Genomic DNA, 20,816 nt, shown 5'->3' on the forward strand with positions numbered 1-20,816 from the left:
AAAATGTGTCATTTAAGCCAGAAAACCAGATTGGTCTCTGAATATCTCTCAGTGATCTGTGTTTAGGTAGCCTTCACAAAATACATACATGAAATAAAATTAAATTGTAAATTAAAAGAAAATTGGTCTGAATAGTTCATTTCTTTCCTTAAACTCCTTTTGCCAATCCTCCAGATTTTCCATATTTTGGATGACATGTGGACAGCTGGAATCTTTTCATGTACGCGGGTCTCCTCAAGTACCACCCTTTTCATACCAACTCTTTCTTTAAAGCTATATAACACCAACTTGCACAAACTACTAATGACTAGAAGAAAAAGGATTTTTAAAAAATATTTCTCCAAATGTACTAAAAAGCTGTATTTAAAGTACAATTCTGCTTAATTATCAATGCCACAATATGCCCCTTAAACTCAATAACATGTAGACTTTTTCACTTTTCTATTAAGGACTAAGTGCTCAGAACTTATCATTGTTACATGTGAACTCCCTGTCTGTTGAGAATCAAGTGTGCTGGAACTCTCTCCAATTTGGACAGATTATCTGGATTCCTAAAAAAATAAAAAAAATTTTAAAAAAAGCATCCCTTTCTTGCATCTAATCCTTCTTTGCATTGCTCTGTTTTGTACACGAGTAAATATTCTAATTTAATGAAGTTTGTTGATTTGATGACTCAGAGTGCAATTAAAATCCAAGTAAAAACAGTTCAATAAATTTCTTTATTGTACTCAAAGGACTCTAGTCTCTTCTCAGTACTCAGAGGCTCATTACAACATATCTTGAAACATCAATTACTGGCTTTGCATGCAAAAACAAGTAGACAGTTTCTACAATACATAAGGAAAGGCATATCTGTTTGTGAGGACAATGAAACCCTAAACAGAGTAACACCAGCCTATTTGCATGTTTAAGCACCAACATATTTCTTCTTAGGTATTAAAATACATAACATTTTTCAATCCTGGAAAAATTAGGTATACAGACATAGTAAATAGTGAGGGTTCATTCTCTTCATAACCTCATTTCAGTGCCCACTGTGTGATTTTTACTTTGGTTGGAGAAACATCAGAATAATCCAAGCTATGGTTTGCCACACCAGTCTGCTGCCCATCAATGTCATATAACCATAAAATCTTTACATGGGACAAAAATTCTAGCCATTGTGTCTGGCACAACTAGACTCTCAGAACTGTGGCACAGTCAGAAGCATTGCTCAACTTAATAACTGTATTCCAATATATGGATGCAATCACATTTGCAAAGCTGGATGCTTTGGTGGTTGAGGCCTGCTCCTAGGGGCCAGTCCTCATAACACTGAACCAGTAACAGCAATACAGTTGTTCATATGAAAGTGAAGGGCAGCATATGAAAAAAAATCAATGTCATTCAAGCTTCATCTGTTCCAATACACAGTGACTGTAATCACATTAAATATGAATATACTTGATGGCCAAAGTATATTTACTAAGTGCCACAGAGAAATACCAAGAGACACTGCTGTAGACTTATGCTGAGTCTTATAGAATGAACATGTGACAGTTAAACATCTGAATGATCACATTCTTTTAATCTTTTTGTAGGTTTGGTATGGGCTAGATGAATTTTTACTCTAATCTCTAACGCAATTTTCTGCCTTACACCTCCCCAAAGTGTTCCTAGGATGATTCTATGTAAACTTTTCATTCTAAAGATGGCGTTTCATTGTAAAGGTGGTGTTACTGGAAATACTGAGCCATCTTCCCGTAATGATTCCATTTGTTCATTATTATTAACCTTTGTAAGGCCAAAGAACCAACATTCAGCATAATTGTGGCTTTTACATTGCTAAGATGATTTTGTTGAGTTCGTCATCTGGTATATGTTCAAAGGAAGAACTTGTTATATGATTGAAGAAGGTTTAGTTAACCAAGTTTTTGAGAAGGATTAGACCCCACCCCACTATGGTAAGACTCCATTCTCTAGAGGTTGCTTTGGTAAATAATTTACCACATATATTTTGTGCCAAATACAGTCTTCTAAGGGTAGAAATGTCATCAAAAGTTTATAAACTAATTAAGCAGCTAAAGGGACTCTTATCTTTAAATGACGCTGAGGATGGTTTGTGGCCAAGGCTACTGTTCCCTGCTTGGACTAAGAAAAGCAGCTAAGACTGGGACAAGGGATGAAGAGAACACAAAGGAGAAAGGACTGGGAGAATTGTAAGGGAAATAGTGATATGTAGGGGGAAGGTTATGTAGGGGCTTGAAGGTGAGGACAAGGAAGCTAAATATCTGCTGCAAAGATTCAATATCAAAGAGGTTAATAAAAATTGACATTTCAAAAAATTATTTGACTGGCAGCCATTATATTGCAGAAAATTCATACATTTATAACACCAGCAATAGGGGAACATAATGTCTGAGATAAGAAAGCTATTTCTGTCCTACTTCTAATACTAGCTGGATATGGAGAAGAACATTTACATGTCTTGCTTAAATGTTAATGTTCTTCTAACACAGGTTACTGTAATCTTATTGCTAAGAAACAAAGATTCAACATCACAGTTACAATGAAGCCCTTATGAAGTTCTGTGCCAGTATTCCAAGATTTTATCATTTCATTGGTGTACTTGGTAACTTCTAAAATGTGGAAGAATGCAAACCTAACACTGGGGTAAAAAAGTCATACAATGAGTTACTTCAAAAACTTCCCATTTCAGTGGTTGTCTAGATTCTGAAAGTATTAAGAAAAATCTATTTTGGCAAAGACTAAGCCTGCTTTTGGAAGAAAAAGATCAAAATCCAATGGTATGTATATGGCCTTAACTATTCTCTTGTGAGGGGAGCTATGGCAGTTTGAGAAAATTGAAGTTTGATAAATTGATTCATATTTTGATACTTAAGCAAACTAAAACTCATTTAATGGTGTTCTGAACTGGCCTTAAGATATAAGAAATATTACAGTAGAAAATTGAAGTCCAAACGGCAATTTCCTGCTCATGGAAAGTAATTCTGGTTTGGAAATTTCTGTGATAAGATCTTACTTGATTTGATCTGTGTGAAACATGACTTGAAACTTCATTTAGAGGACTACAATATAGAGCAATTGATTTGATATCCCAGTGCTCCTTCTAGCAGCTGAAGAGTTTTTCTTTCAGAATGTGAAAAACTACACTTGAACAATTATCCTTCTAAATTTACAAGATTTTCACAAAATTTGTTAACCTAATTTGTTCTGGTGATAGCACATCACCATAAACTTAGGGAAAAGATAGGACAAATAGCTCTCGGGACATAGACAGTTTTGCTATATTTCTAACAGAAGCAAATCCTGGACGCAATGGCCTGCTACTAAGTAAATCATAGAATGCCTTAAACGTTGCACAAGAGTGGAGGTTTAGCACCAAAAAAGAGAAAGAAAAATTATCTTAGAGGTAGTTGAGCTGTAAGCCATTAGGGCTTCGTAGACCCCCAAGATTTTTACCTGAATCTGAATATATTTCAAGATTTTGCTGAAGCCAATGCTGGGCACAAGATGTTCCTGATGACTTGCTTAACACATCAGCTAGTGAAAAATGTTGCTTCTCAGCTTAAGTTTCTGGATGGTCTACGTCAGGGTTCCCTCCCCACTCTGAACTCTGGGGTACAGATGTGGGGACCCGCATTAAAGATCCCCAAAGCTTATTTCTACCAGCTTAGGTTAAAACTTCCCCAAGACACAAATCCTTTCTTTGTCCTTGGACGGTATTGCTGCCACCACCAAGTGATTTAGACAAACATCCAGGGAAAAGGGACACTTGGAGTCCCTGTTTCCCCAAAATATTCCCCCAAAACCCTTCACCCCCTTTCCTGGGGAGGCTTGAAAATAATATACTAACCAATTGCCTTTAATAAAAGTACAGGCCAGACCCTTTATTTTTAGGACACTAAAAACAATCAGGTTCTTAAAAGAAGAACTTTATTATAGAGAACAAGGTAAAAGAAGCACCTCTGTAAAATCAGGATGGAAGGTAATTTTACAGGGTAATAAAAAGATTTAAAAACACAGAGGAGTCCCCTCTAGGCTCAACTTCAAAGTTCCAAAAACAGGAATAAACCTCCCTGTTGTCATAGTGAAAATTCACAAGCTAAAACAAAAGATAATCTAACGCATTTCCTTGCTTTACTTACAATTTTTGTAATCTTAGATGCTTATTTCAGGTAGGGTTTTAGGAGAGGTTTTTTTCCTGCCTGGTCCCTCTCTCTGTCTCGAGAGAGCACAACAAAGAGAGCCAAACAAAACCTCCCCCCGGCACAGATTTGAAAGTATCTTCTTTTTTTTAATTGGTCCTTTTGGACAGGTGCCAACTGGGTTATTTGAGCTTCTTAATCCCTTACAGGCAAAGGAGGGATTTTATGCTACCCTTAGCTGTATGTTTATAACAGCCTACATAGCTACTTCTAAGAAGAAAGTCCAGTGCAGTGCAGTAGTTTAAACTAGAGGGAACAGATGTGGATGAACAAGGTGAAGTCTTGTGAGAAGGGCTGGCCAAAATATGCCACCTAAGAGTTTTCAAAGATTACATGTATATTTCTTTAAACTAAACAACAAGTAATGCCCATTCAAGGGCTCTAGGTATCCCAACACATAGAACAATAAGACTACCTACCAGTATAATAATAATCATATGTTAAAAAGAAATAACTCAGTCAAAGCATCAGAAAAGCCCTCCCTGGAACACAACCCCAACCTACTTTGAAATGCCTGTCAAAGAAATGGACTGCCAGCATGACTGAAAGATATCAAGTTCAGATTTAGGAGCAAGGATCTGTTTTTCTTTAGATTTGGTATATCTGTTCTAACAGTCCACCCAAACATTCCTGAGGTTTTTAACTGTAGATAATTTTACATAATTGCTAACATATTTTTATAATAGGTGTTTCCATACATTAATGTGTGTCTTCACTTTTACTGATCTAGCTAGCTTACATAAAAGCAAGTGTTTGACCCTTACTACATTAAAGACAGTTTATGCATCAGAACATAAACTGGCATGAGTAAAATATTAGGATTTTCACGCAATGGTTCCTCAGATGATCATTTTTTCCTCTATTATATATTTCAAGTTCCCCCTACAGATAGGGCACACTTATTTTTTACAGTATAAAACATCTGACATTTCAGGTTTCCCTCTACAATAAGGCCATGGGAACAAAGGTGAGTAAGCACTCCTTCTTTATAGGACAGAACATTATCTGCATGACTTCTCCAGTAGTCACAGACAACAGAAGTGAGCAATCAGCTTTTGTCTGCTGCTTGATAAAGTGTAGAACTGTTTCCAGAACAATCAGGATGAAGATAAGGAGTATTTTACACTAAGATACAGAAACTAACATTTCTGCTTCATCAGAATTAAAACAAAAACTAACAAATTACATATAAACACAGATTTCAAGTCAAGTACAGGTCTCCAAATATTTAAATACTGTAAGTTTAGCATAAGTACAAGCAAGGCTAACTTAAACCTTACCCTGATTCCAGACTTTGTGATTATATAATCATTCTCTCTGAACAATGACTGCCAAAAATATCATAAATCTCTCACATAACTGGAGAGTGAATCTACCAGTTTTACTGAATAAACTCAGATTTTTGAAGAAAATAAGCACATAATTATTCAAACAGAAAAACTGAGCCAACATCTTAGTACTGTATAAATTACAGTTATCCAAATTCCCTTTATCTGAAAATCCTGGTTATCCGAATCCACAGCGAGTCCCCTGGTACATCAATGTTAGTTAATAGCACTTCCATTTATCGGAACAACCAGTTATCCAAAACATTGGGATGTCCCCCAGGCCATTCAGATAAATGGGAGTATACTGTATACCCAATAGATTCTTAGGTCTGATCATCTTGAACACTTAATCAAAACTTTAATTACAGATAGGGATAATAGCACTGCCTATTATTAAGAGTGTCTATCACTTCCCATTATACAAGTCTTTTTTTCCAGTTGCTTATAAACTTCACAAAACTTTATCAGTTTGAGCTGACATTTTCCATGCCCAGTATCTGCCACAAACTGTACTTTTTGGAAAAAAGATTTTTGTTTGTTTTTTTGAAACAGGGCGGAAACAGTTACTTAATTACCTACAGTAACTGTTGTTCTTTGAGATGTGTTGTGCACATATATAGTCCACTGTAGGTGTATATGCACCCAATGCACTCAGGTGTCAGAGACTTATGCTCATGCTCTGTATGCGTTGAGCCAAAGCCATAAAAGTGGTTGTTATCACATCCTTCTCGCCACTTGTAAAATTACTGACTCAAGCAGAGGGGAAGGTGAGAGGACAATGGAATATATATGTGCACAACACATCTCAAAGAACAAGTTACTGTAGGTAAGTAACCATTTTTTGCTCCTTTAAGACACTGTACACACATACATTCCACCACTGGTGATTCTGTAGCAGTTCCCTCTCAGGTGGTGGGACGTTAGATTTTCTGAACAGAGACTGCAATACCAACTTCCCCAAGTTGGCATTGTCCCAAGAGGCCTAAATGATGGTACAATGCCTGGAGAAGCATGTACAGATGGCCACATTGCTGCTTTGCAGGCATCTGTTATGGGAACATTGCTCAGAAAGGCTGAGGAAGTGGACAGAGCCCTGGTGGAGTGAGCCTTTATTTTCAGTGGAGGAGAGACTTCTGCAAGATCATAATAAATGTTAATACAGTCAGAGAACCAGTGTGAGAGACGCTGAACCGTCACTGGGTGAGAATCATTTGACTCTCTCAGATTAGGCTACAAAGAGCCTGGGAGAGTCTCTGAACAACTTAAGGTGAACAGGATAGAATGCCAATGTTCTGCAGACATCCAACGTGAGAAGGCTTTCTTCAGCTTTGGAGAATGAGATTTCGGAAAAAATACTAGAAGCTAAATAGATTGATTCAGGTGAAAAGCTGGTAAAATCATAGATTCATGGGAATGGAAGGGAGTATGGACAAGCTAACATTGTTTCTGCAAGTTTCTTACTGCCTGTCTATGTAAGTTACTTGTTAGAAGTGGCTTTTGCTGATAAATAGACATTACAATATTTTGCTGTTGCTAGGGAAATTGTTTTAGCCCATTAGGGATTATTTTGAGAAATTAGTTAGTGTGTACTTTGGAGGAGCAGGGAGTCATGTTCTACTAATGATTAAGCATTTCTACCCTGAGAGTATATCCCACCAACAAGTCATAAAGATAAGCAGACTTTGAGATGTTTTAACAAACTTTGAAAAACACAATCACAGTAGCGGAGTACCATGCTGGAACTCGCCACTCCCCATGGATGGTCAGGGAGTCCCATGATAGCCTAAGGCAGAGAGCAAGGACTGCCCCCCACCACTTTCTAGATAGGTGTTTGGGGTGGGGAAGGCATTCCCGTACCTTGAGACTTATGACTAAACCACTGGGTGTTGTCTGGAAGGACCACTGGCTCCTAATGGTAGATATAAATGACTCACAGGCCCAATGAATAACACAGAGCTCCCGCACATTTACATGCAGAGAGACCTCCTGGGGTGACCACAGTGCTTGCACACAAAGTTGAGCAAGGTAGGCCCCGAAGCCTTTGGTAGATGCATCCGTAACCAGAGAGTCATAGTTGGTTCTGGAAGGGCTAAGTCCAGGGACTGAAGCATTCTTGCAGGTATGCAAACCAGCATGTCCAGAAGATGCCTGGATGGACGATATACTGAATGGAGCCAGGCCTGAAGACAGCAAAGGTGACGTCTGGCATGTGGAGTTACGTATGTGCATGAGGCCAGGTGGCCCAGTTGTTGTAGGCAGGAAGGCACTGTTATCAAGCTTTCGGACAGATTATTAAGGACTGAAACCTGTCCAAAGGATGACAGGACATCACAATTACAGTGTCGAGGTCTGCTCCTGTGAATATTATATGTTGCATCAACTGTAACTTTGTTTTGCCTAACTTCAGTTTCAGGGCCAGATGAAAGAACAGCTGTCTGATTACGAGGATGATGATGTGGATTTGGATGCTTGAGGCTCTGCACAACAGCCAATCATCAAGGCAAGGGAAAATTTGGACACCTAGGTGGCACAGGTGGTCCACTACCACTCCTGCTATGAAGTGAAGGTACTTCCTGTGGCATGGAAGTACGGCCACACGGATCTATGAGTTCTACAAATCAAGGGCAGCATACCAATCTCCAGGAAAGAGATACTGGAAGCAATGGTAACTATTTTGAACTTGATTTTCTTGATAAAGCGGTACAACTTGGTCAAAAATGGGACAAACTATCTGACTTTTGGGGGATTAGGAAGTAACAGGAATAGAATCCTTTCCCTCTGTGATGACAAGCCACTTCTTCTATTGCTCCCAATTTCAGAAGAGACTACTTACGGTTCCCTGAAAAAAGATGGGGAAGGTGGGCTGGAGAAAGGGAGGGAGGTGAACTTGATAACATATCCCTCCTTCATAGTGCTGAGCATCCCTTATTCAATGTTGTCATTCCAAGCGCTATAAAAGAGCAATAGGTGTCTTCCAAAAGGTGGGACAGGTACAGTGTCCTCAAAGAGGCAGTCAAAATACCTGTTTAGAAGTTGTTGAGACCTGGTGACAATCAAGATTGTAGTTTGAGTCAGAACAGTCTTGTTCAAAAAATGGAGCTATCGCCTCATCTTCTTCAGACAGAGTATCAGGTATCACAGTCTGAGATACAGATCTATCTGGTGAAACCCAATCAGAGGATTCTGCCGTCAGATCATAAAATCATAAAAATGTAGGACTGGAAGGGACCTCAATAGGTCATCTAGTTCAGTCCCTTGCACTAAGTGTTATCTCGACTATCCCTGACAGCTGTTTGTCTAACTAAGCTATTACCAGCAGGAGAGTGAGTTTGTGTGTGTGGTTTTTGGAAAAAAGGGGAGGAGGTGAGAAAACCTGGATTTGTGCTGGAAATGGCCCACCTTGATTATCATACACATTGTAAAGAGAGTGGTCACTTTGGATGGGCTATTACCAGCAGGAGAGTGAGTTTGGGGGGGGGGGGGCGGAGGGTGAGAAAACCTGGATTTGTGCTAGAAATGGCCCAACTTGATTATCATACACATTGTAAGGAGAGTGATCACTTTAGATAAGCTATTACCAGCAGGAGAGTGGGGTGGGAGGAGGTATTGTTTCATGGTCTCTGTGTATATAATGTCTTCTGCACTTTCCACAGTATGCATCCGATGAAGTGAGCTGTAGCTCACGAAAGCTTATGCTCAAATAAATTGGTTAGTCTCTAAGGTGCCACAAGTACTGCTTTTCTTTCTGTTCTTTAAAACCTCCAATGATGGAGAGTCCACAACCTCCTTAGATAATTCATTCCAGTGTTTAACTACCCCCACAGTCAGGATAGTTTTCCTAATGTCTAACCTAAATTTCCCTTACTTCATTTGAAGCCCATTATTTCTTATCTTGTCCTCAGTGGTTAAGGAGAACAATTTATCACCCTACTCTTTATAAACCTTTTGAGGAAGAGTATCTTTGGATACAGACTGGCTAGCCTGGTGAGGTGGGCTTTAAACTAGGTTTAAGGGGGGCAGGAAACAAAAGCCCCTAGGTAAGACCAAAACATGAACACCCAGGTGAATGGCTGGAATCTTGGGGGTACATGGGATATTGCAACATGGACAAAGGAGAGACAAGAGGGAATACAGAGGGGAAATCTGATAAACATCTTAGATGTCTGTGTACTAATGCAGGAAGTATGGGGAATAAACAAGAAGAACAAGAAATACTAGTGAATAAATCACAGATATGACATATGGCATCACAGAAACTTAGTGGGATAATTCACGACTGGAATATTGGTAGAGAAGGGTACAGCTTGTACCGGAAGGACAGGCAGGGAAAAAAGGAGGTGTTGCCATGGATATCAAAGATGTATACCATTGCACTCAGGTTGAGACAGAAGTGGGAGACAGACCTGTTGAAAGTCTCTGGTAAGGATAATAGCGGTAGAAAAAACAAAGGTGATATCGTGGTAAGGATCTAATATAGACCACCGGCTCACAAAAGAGAGGTGGCTGAGACTTCTTTTTTTTTAAACACAATTAACACAATTATCCAAAACGCAGGACTTGGTAGGGCTACTGTAATACTGATTACTCTGAAAAATCAGGCCCAAGGCATCTCAAACTGGGCACCCAAAATTAGTGGATACTTTTGAGCTTAATCTCTCTGTGTCAGTTCCCCATATGTAAAATTAGAATACCACTGCCACTTCATCTTAGAGGTGTTGTGGAAATTAATTAATTAATATTTGTGAAGCACTCCGATACTGCAATGATGAGCACTACAGAAAAGCCCACTTCTGTCTTCAGAGTAGGGTGTGAATAATAATGCAGTAAGTAAGGCCTAGAGCCACACACTGAATAAAATAAGCTGAAAACAAAATATTTTAAAAGCGCCTCATGAAATGAGCACCTTCCATCCCATGCACTGAATAATGCAGCTGTCCTGTGTAAAGAACAGTATGTGATCATATAATTAAAGATTGTATCATATTGCATACAAATAAGGGGCCAAATTAAGGTTGCACAGGTAACACATTATATTAACCAATTTTATGATATTGTTGAGAGGATGCATAAAAACCATGAACTGAAAAAATTGGCTAGAAGCAGGTATAGTCCAAGCAGTCACTGTGTAAACTTCCACACAGAGAATACACACACACACACACAAATCACTCCTGCTATTCCAGTCTGAGACTTCTCTGAAAGCAGAAAAATACTAAATATGTTAAATTGTGAGGGGATTTTGTGGTATACAAGTGTCTATAAGGAACCAGACAGTGACCATGAAACTCATTGTCACTTGTTATCTCTGGCCAAATCTGAAACCAAATCTTCACAAATGAGCACATTAACCTACTGAGCCATCTGCCCCATTTTGATGATTTAATACAAACATTTTATTTCGGAGTATCCAATTACATAATTAAACTTGCCATCATTTTTAGTGCCAACTCCAAACCTATTGTAGAAAGCTTTTAAAACTAAATAATTGTTTAACCCTGCTTTAGAATTGAAGATAAACTGTACTAATTCATTTTTACAACAATTTATTATACTAAGCTACAAAGTATTGCCAGGAGGCAAAAAGAATAGTTACTTACCCTACTGCAACTGTGGTTCTTTGATATGTGCTGTTCACAAGGATTCCGCTTCGGGTTTGCAGGCACCCCATGCGCTGGAGATCAGAATCTTTTGGCCAGCAGTGTCCACCATGGTGGATTCTGTGCCCTCACACCCCCCACAACTGAGGGCATAAAGAGCAAAATAGGGACCAACTGCCCCTCAGTTCCTTCACCAATAAGAAATCTAGGTGTTAATTAGATTCTGTAGAAGCAAGAAAGGAGGGTTGATTGAGGATTATATACGGAGACCACATCTCAAAGAACTACAGTTACTGTAGGGTAAGTAACTGTTCTCTCGTCTTCAAGTGCTTGTCCACATGTATTTTACTTCTAGTGACTCTCAAGCAGTCCTGGAGGTGGATGCTCAGGCAAGGATGCCAGAACCTTTGTAGAAGTGTGGGGGAGGGGGAGGGCAAAGTGCCCCCTCCCTCTTCAAGGCTGGCTGCTCCAGCAGTGAGTCAGCTGCCCTCTCCTGGTGCCACAGCAGCCTCTGGTGGGTGAAAGGTGTAATTGCAGCATCTCCCCAGCAGAATCTATTATTTGGAGGGAGGACAGGGTGGAACCTGCAGGGGATATGAATTCTGCACTTACATTTCTTTTGTTAAAAAGTGAGGGCGTCCCGGATTCCAGCACCAGGGCTCAGAGTTTACTTTAAGACAGCTCTGCCAAAGTGGGCATCTGACTTAGATGCCTCGACAAGGGAATAATGCCTTTCAAATGTATATAATGAATCCCAAGTAGCGGCCCTACAAATTCCAGAGATCAGTACATTTGAATAAGCCACAGAGGCTCAAATAGGGGTTCCATGAGCCACAGAAGGATGATGTTGAGATCCCAAGAAGAAGCTGGGTCTCTGACATTGAGTCATGAGTGCAAAAGTCCTTGAAAAGTTTTGTCACTGTGGAGTATGAGAAAACTGATTGTGAAAATCAGAGCATGATATGCAGTGATTGCAGCTAAATGGACTTTCAGGAAACTAAATGCTAGGCCTTTTTCCTTCAGAGATAATATATAGTCTAGAACCTTTGGTACTGGACCCTCGACTGGGTCTACATTGTCCTGGGTGGCCCACACGGAAAATTATTTCAGTTTTGCAGCACACGTTTTTACGGTGGAGGCCTTCCTAAACACTGTTGTTATTGATCATCCAGACTGCATTCAGGCCATCAGAGGTAGCGAGTGGGGTTCTAGAGGCAGTATCTGGCCTTGGTTCTGAAACACTATGACCATACAGACAGGGAGATAGATGGGAGGTTCACGGGACAATTGGAGAAGGTCCAAGAGACAGAACTGTCTCAGCTAATATGGGGTTATCAAGATCACTGTGTCTGTGTCCCATCTGATCTTTATTATCCTGGGGATCAGCAGAACCAGAGGGAATGCACAGAGGAAGCTTTTAGACCACAGGAGGAGGAATGCATCATTCAGGATTTCATGTTCATGCCTCCCCTGGAACAGAACATCTTGAATTTGGCAGTCTCTGCTAATGCAGATTGTCTATAGCCAGGATCCCCCACATCTGGAAGATAGGGTGCAACATGGTGTCTCATAATGACCATGTAAGGTTAGATACCAGGTTCTTGCTTAGTAAGTCTGACATACTCTTTTTTATTCCTGGGAGGTGAAGGGCCAGCAGGGTTACCGAATACAGTTGGCACCATTCGCAGAGTTTGATGGCTGCCTGACATAACTGGGATGAGCATAAGCCACCCTGTTTGTTCATGTAATGCATTTCTGACATGTTGTCTGTCATGATCTGCAGTACTGAATTCCACCATGGTGTACAAGGGGATCTGTATTGGGGAAGGGTGGGCACATGGGTACAGGGGGTCTTTTGATGTATTTCAGTCCAGTTTGAGGATTTGGGGTGCAAGTTAAGCATGGAAAGAAATTTTAAAGACTTTCAGAGGGGCTTTTTTTGAGAAAAAAGCTTGCTAGGTTTCTAGCCACTGGTAGTACTCGGCTAGATTATGACTTGCTGCCATTGGCAGTAAGAAGACACAAAAGGAGGGTCACTCCACCCTTTATGCCCTTATATAGGAGCATGAGGAGACACAGAGTGCAAGCAACGTTCCACAGACACCGCTAACTTTAAAAAACCAAACAAAAGAAAACCTGGCCTCATATGCATTGAATGCATGCACACCTAGAGTGGAATCCACATTGACACACACTGAAAGAAATTATGTCTGGAAACAGAGGTAATGTTACCAGTGGTTGAACTGACAATTTCATCCAGGGCTTTGGAGTGGAGCCCGGAGCTGGAGCGCGGAGCAGCTTCGAAACAGTGGAGCTGCAGGTTTTTGCCTGGAGCTGGAGCGGAGCCAGAGCACAGCTCCAAAACCCTGATTTCATCAGATCAGAGGAATAGAATTGCCTAGGCCAAACTGGTGCTACCATGATCACCACTTCCACATCTTGTCTGAGCTTCTTTAACACCCACGGTATAAGAAGTATTGGCAAGTAGGTACACGTCCCCAGAGTCCACAAGATGAGGCAAGTTTCTCATTGAGAACTGGGACTTACGCCCCTCAGGAGCAGAAACTGTGACAACTTGTGTTTGTCTCTCTGGCAAATAGATTTATGATTTTGTGATCACACTTGGGAAAGTAGGTCTGAATGATGGAATCTTTATCAATCATTCCTGATCGCATAAGAACTGTCTGCTCTGGTGATCTGCTAGGCAATCCATGCAGGTGCAGAGCTGCTAGGATGATCTGAATACAGATACACCAGTTCCAAAGGCAAACGGTTTCCCCACTCTGCCCTTTTTTGCCCTAGGTTGAGGAGCACGACGGCACAAATGGCACAGGAGTGGTTCCAATGAGTACTGCTGGCCAAAGATTCCATTCAAGCAAATGGAATGTTTGTGCATAATAAGTGAAATATTTATGAACACATATTCAAAGTACGGTACTTTCAGTGACAAACTGTCACAATATCCTTAAGGTATACAGAAACTGGGGCAAAAGTACTAAGGGGGTAAGGGGGGAAAGAATAGTCAAAGCATTGCTTCACCTTTTTGACAGTCTTTCCACACAATTTTTCTGGTTTTCTCATAATGTGTATTCAGCCAGGTAAGGAGGAGTCTTTCAGATGGAGAATATATATTACTGGATAAAGGCTCAGCATTTATTCTCGGCATGCTTTGCACGCTTTCTGAGCTCAACAGATTACTGGTAGTAAGTGACAATACACGTGCAAGGACCAACACCTGAAATCAGAAAAAATATTTCATCTTTTTACTAAAAAGTATAATTACAATTCCAAGTAGAAAGAACCAAACACAAAAATACAATTATTTTTCAAACACAGAAAAACTTTCAGATTTGAAGCTATTTGGTAGATTCTAAACTATCATAAAGGCACGTTGCATTAATGGGGCAGGGCTTCCAGTCTCCACCTTTTCAAAAAAATATTTCTTTATTTTTTTTCCTTTCAAGATTATTATTTACAAACAGTGAACAGCATGAAATTTAACCATCTCTTCAAACACCAACAAAAAAATCATGCTGTATAAAAGCCTGTGTATGAATTCAACCCTATGTGCTCCTAAAATTATGCAAATATAAGATTAAATCTTCCCTTCCATCCTCAAATACACAGCAAATACATGACATATTCACATGCATTTTCTTTGTACATTTGCAATTTACATTCAGCAGTGAAAAAACTATTTTTCCTAAAATCTACAGTATTTTCCTTATGACACTTAGAAATGGATTCAAAATCTTGTCAACATTATCCAATTTATCCTCTATCCAAAAAACATTATTTTATGAGATCAATGTTTATATAAATAAACCTTCTCTACTCTTTCTGTTCTGTACAGTTATCCTATGTTATTAACATAGCAGAGATTGGTTTGGATTATGATTTAGGGACTCCTTTAATTCCTGAATCAAATAAAATGCAAATGGGAGGTTCCAAACGTATTTTGTTTCCAATTATTTTTCAATTATTTTTGATGACTTCATCAAAAATAATTTGACCTTTTTGCATTCCCAGAAAGAGTCTGTAGACTCCAACAGAATCCAACAGCAGCTAAATTACCAATAAATATTGGAATTATTTTTTAATCCAAGTTTATAAATGCAAAGCCAATTTAATCTAGTGTTTGCAACATCTCCTTCATAGATCACTTCATTTTTTTGGAGCCAAATTCACCTCCCAGTTTTTCTTTACAATTCTCCTATTGATATTATTAAATATTTATATTATGGTAGTACCCAAAAGTCCTTGTTAGCGCCCATATGCACACAGAGATTGACGAGTTTGTAATCTAAAGCAAGCATCCTATAGACAGAGGAAGAGGCAATCAATTTTTTTCATAAACACACACTATTTTTTGTTTTGTGTTAATTATCTCCTTTTCCCAACTGTCTCTCAGCCTTGCAATCAGCCACTGGTTACAGAGCATCTGGGGAGAGAGGGTGCTTTCCAAGCATAAGTGGCAACTTTGAGAGGAGCACAGAAGTTGGTTGCTGAGGTTGGTACCATTGACAGAGTGAACAGGATGAGGGAGAATGTAGAAAGAGACCAGAATAAATAAGTAGCAAGTGTCAGAGCCGGGAAGAACATTGAAGGTTAAGAGAAGAAGTTTGAATCTGATATGATGGAAGAGGAGTAGCAATGGGTTAAAATAGAGGATTCATGTGTTCAGATCCATGGGCAAAGAAGATGCTCTTGGGTGAGTTATGTATGAATGAGACTGGGACAATACAGATGCCCTGAAGTCTAATAAGGAGGAAGTTACAGCGTTGAAGAAGGGAGATGAGGACCTGGAAGGGACAGCTTTAGCTGTCTAGATGGAAAGAAAAAGCTCAGATTTTAGAAATGTCATAGATGAAGAAGTGGCAAGATTTGGACAGAGATAAAATGTTGACAGAGAGACTATATATGTGGGGAAAGAAAGAGGGATGACTCCCAGGTTATGAGCCTGACTGAAAAGACAAACAATAGTACAATCAATACTGAAAGCAAATGTAGGGGAGGGAAAATGGTGCAAAGGAAAAGATCAGGAATTCAGTTTTGGCCCTGTTAAGTTTGAGGTAATAGTAAAAGGCATCCAGAGGGAAATGCTAGCAAAACAGGTTGAGATGTGAGACTGCAGAGTTTGCAGAGATTGCATTGCAGGGTTTGCACATTCCCACAAAATACACAAGAGACCAGGACTTCAACCCCCTAAATTCTGAACCACCTCCACATTCCCATCAGCCTTCAGACTGCACATGGAGGAGCTATGCTGAAACAGATTCCTTCAACTATGTCTTCCTCTGATATCCCTGTTCAGGGCATGTTTGATAGTGAGGAAAGGTCAGTAGCAAGGAAAGGTCAGTAGCATAGATTTCTTCACAGAAAAGGTTTAATTCACCCTCATGGTCCACCAACCCAAGCCAGAGGAAATCAGGTTACATGCCCTTGGTGGTAGCAAATTCATCTTTATATTCTACTATGGAAAGCAAATCCACTCTCAAACAATGATTGGGTTATATAAAAATAGAAGTAGGAAATTATAAGGACTAAAAGTAGTTCCTGGGATTGTGTAATATTGCTTGCAGCGTAAGTACTAATGAGCAATCAAAGGAATTATTCTGACCTTCAAGCAATCATTTCCATAAATTGCTATTTCACTTCAGCACTCAAGATCTGTTTCATTAATCCTCTTGTATGTCAAAAATATCCAGGTTGTTTGAGGTGGTGTCTTATGCATCTATGTGAAATACATGTTGTACAGTAACTGAAAAAGCAGAATGGGTGGTGCCTCATTGTGGGAATTTAACTGTTTTTTTTCCTATATATTAGTTAGGTCTTACCCAGTCAGTCTGGCTTTCAAACTATAATGTAATTGAAGGTGCTTGAGATGAGAAATATATCTCTAGAATCTAAAGACTTTCTTTGAATGCAAAGATCTTCTTTTGCTATGGAATAATCAAAAATATTTATGGGCCTGTGATGGGGCCAATTAACTCCCCAGGCTGCACCTGGAGGAGGAGCCAGGGAACATGGATTAATTAGACAAAGCTCAGCTGGATGGGAACAGGAAAGGACTGTATAAAGCTCAGAAGCTGAGAGCAGCAGGGGCTGCGGAGTAGTTGTCTGCAGTTATACACCCTGGGAGAAGGGAGGTGTGTTTGGAGCTACAGAGGTAGGTAGCCTACAGCTACTCTCTGAGACGAGGAAACTTGGGCTCGCAAACCAGAGAAGGGGGAGAGCCAGAGAGGTAGGAAAGGCTTATGCGAAGAGCAGCAAGGCATAGGATAGTGCAGGCCTTGCCTGCTGAAGAGAGGGCCGCTGAGCTAGAACCCCGAGTAGAGGGTGGGCCTGGGTTCTCCTACCAGCCACTGGAGAAGTGACACAGACCACGCAGTGGAGAGCAGAGTGCCCGGGACAGTTTTCCCCAATAGACTGATATCCGAGAAGGGGGAAACATGCATAGTTTTATATAAATAGGGGGCCAAGTCATGAAGAGGAAGCTGTAACTCATGGTGCAAGAGGGGCTGCAGGGTGAGAGAAGACGACAGAAGAGGGCACAAGCACCTGGAAGGAGTAAATCCCCAGAGCAGCCAGGAGGTGGTGCCTATCAGCAAGTAGACCCTGTGACAGGCCTTTTTCCTGCACTTAGTTATAAGGTACTTATATGGCACCCACTCCACAGTATCTCAGAGCCCCACAATCTTTAAAGTATTATTTCAAAACACCCCTGTACGGTAGAAAAGCACTGGTGTTCCCCTTTTACAGTTGGGGAACAGAGAGACAAAGATGCCTACATGGGATGGAAAGCCAGGGTCTGAATCTACAGTGCACTAGCTTGCCACGCGGTAACAACATCCTGTGTGGACATGCTACAGTGCATTAAAAGTTCCATAGGGATCTTTTACATTGGCAGACAGTCAGGATCTTCACAGTCTGTAGGAGGGGTCTTGTCATATAACTTATAAAAAGATCTGTGGTTTAAATTTTATATCCCTGGTCTCATGCCAGGTTCCTGAAGTATAGAGGCTGCAGCATACACACAAGAAAGACACTCTTGGCTGCCTAACCGTGATAGAAAGCATGACAAGCATAGGGGACAGCCATGATGGACTGGACCTAAGTGAAACAAACATCACAGAAGCAACCAAAGGCCACAGAAGGTCTTGAAAGAGAAAATAGGGTATATAACTGTTTTAGCTGCCAATTTTGATGAGAGGAACCCATAATGGGAATAAGAATGGGGATGATGCTGGGCAGAGCATACTTGCTCAGATGAGGAAAAATTTAGTCAGCAATGAACCTGGAGCTGAGAGAAGAGTTGGCAATAATCATGACACATAAGAGCATTAAATAAATGTGAAGAGATATCCATGTCAAAGCACATGTTAATTTTATCACTGATTATCCTAAGGATGTGAGTACAGCTCAAATAAATTCGTTAGTCTCTAAGGTGCCACAAGGACTCCTCATTGTTGTTTTTTTGAGTACTTGATGTTTCAGAGTAGTGTTTACATGACATCACACACTCAGAACCCTTCAAGACTGAAAACTGAAGTGCTTCTGGATATGCAGTGTGTTTTCTTCTTTCTTTAGGCTCCTTGATAGAGAGTAAATGGGCTGACAGGAACACAATCCATTCATTTGTAGATGTAGCATTGAGGGAGGAATGCTTGACCCCAAAGCGCTCTCCAGGAAAAGCAGCTTCATTTGATCAGAATGGAAATAACTCTGCCTTTCAGGGGCTGTTTATGCCCCAGATATAGTAGGCACAAGTGATTGCTGGTTTTTGACAGACATTTCAGATAAACATTTCTTCAAAAACCTGAATCATAATCCAAGATGGAGAATTTTCTAGAGTAGTAAGTCAACCCACCCCAACCACTCTACCTTTTTTTAAAATCAACAAAGCATTTTACAATTACTAATGTATAGGGCTCTACCAAATTCACAGTCCATTTTGGACAATTTCACGTCCAGGGTTTTTAAGATTAGTAAATTTCACATTTTCAGATGTTTACATCTGAAATTTCATAGTGTTGTAACGGTGGGGATCCCAACCCAAAAGGCCGTCAGGATTGGAAGGTCACAAGACTATTGTAGGGAGATTGGGGAATTGCCACACTTACTTCTGCCCTGCTGCTGGCAGGGGTGCTGCCTTCAGAGCTGGGCAGCTAGAGAGGAAGGCTGCTGGCCCAGGGCCTAGCTCTAAAGCCAGCACCACCATCAGACGCAGTGCAAAAGCAAGGGTTGCAGGCTTGGGGTGCGGTTACATTATGTCCAGTTTTCCTGTGAGTCTCCCACCCGAATTGCGGGCTCACAGCCACAGCCTTCCCACGGGGTGGAGGGGAAGAGAGGAGGGTTAACAGCTCCAGCTACCAAGCTTCCTGAAGCCCGGGGAAATCCTGGAGGTGGGTCTGACCCATGCCAGGAGCAGCCCCTGCAGGGGAAGGGGAAGTCTTGTCCTTCCTCATCCCCAGACAGGACTAGCAGCTGGAGCCCTACATAGGGTAGGAGCCCCTGGCTGCATGCCAGATTTCACAGGGGAGATGACATTTCACGATCCATGACGCATTTTTCACAGCTGTGAATTTGGTAGGGCCCTACTAATGTGCAAAAAAATTAACTATATAATCTGTTGACGCATACACTACTTTTAATTAAAGCCCACATTATAAACAGACTCCTATTTTGCAAGCAGAGAGGTTAACATTTACATGTTTAAGTTCCCACACTGTACTGAAGTCTGTTATCACCCCCATTTAATTCCATTAACAATTAACTGTACTCCAAAAATTGAAGCAACTAAGGGTCCTTTAAACCACTGACCCTAAGGGTATGTCAATACAGCGCAAAAAAAAAGTGTGTTTTTAGCTAAGTAGATTAATTCTTTTGCCATTTGTTAAAACATTTGGGGTATCTGAAGTAAAGAATTATTCTATTCAATCTCACCTTGTTTGAAATCTTCCTGTAATATTTGCAAAGATCATTTAAAAGCTTAGTACTATAAGATATTACATGTCTGCAATGTACCTTGTATACCTGGAGTAGCACATCAGTCCATACACGTTTGCTCATGGTCTCGAATACATTGTCATCCAAAACAAATAGACTCTTATTGTTAAAAATGTCAGAGTTCTTCATGTTAGCTTTTTGTAGCTCAGTCATCTGAACCTTAAGATAAAGGACAATGAGATTTATATTTTATCTGAAACTATGACATCTATAGGGTACGATAATCATAAGCAACAGCCACTACTGGCTTTTAAAAGTTTGTCAGGTAAACAACTGCTTTTTCCAATATAATTACATACTTAGTGGATAAAGAAAAAGCAGTCCATATAGCATATTAGAAATTTGCCAAAGTATATAATGCTGTTTGTCACAGAATCTTAGTCACAAAATTAATTTTAGCTGCCTGGGATGAGAACACTATGGAGTGAAAACTCACTGGAGAACTATAAGCAAAGCGTAATGATAAATGGCAACACACATCTAGTGTGCTTCCACAGTGATAAGTGTTAGGACCATTAAACATCTTTATTAAAGTTCTTAAAGGGGGAGTAAACAGCACAGATCATACTAAATTGATAGGAGTGGCAAATACTAGTGAGTAAAGGGAAGTAATACAAAGGTACCTGAAGGGATTAAAAACATGGATAGAAATGAACGTATGATTTAACCTGAAA

At 40.2% G+C, this 20,816-nt stretch overlaps 1 protein-coding gene across 1 annotated transcript in view; it reads right to left on the minus strand.

Moving 5' to 3' along the window:
* CFAP47 (cilia and flagella associated protein 47) overlaps positions 1-20,816 on the minus strand; it is a 643,435-nt gene that overhangs the window by 469,312 nt on the left and 153,307 nt on the right. The window contains exons 32-33 of the mRNA XM_073358068.2: positions 20,161-20,301; positions 14,173-14,368 (exon numbers count right to left, since the gene is read on the minus strand). Coding sequence (XP_073214169.2) covers positions 14,173-14,368; positions 20,161-20,301 — 337 coding nt within the window. The remainder of the gene's footprint in view (positions 1-14,172; positions 14,369-20,160; positions 20,302-20,816) is intronic.

The sequence above is a fragment of the Lepidochelys kempii genome, chromosome 1 (assembly GCF_965140285.1).
Source record: "Lepidochelys kempii isolate rLepKem1 chromosome 1, rLepKem1.hap1, whole genome shotgun sequence".
NCBI classification, from domain to species: domain Eukaryota; kingdom Metazoa; phylum Chordata; order Testudines; family Cheloniidae; genus Lepidochelys; species Lepidochelys kempii.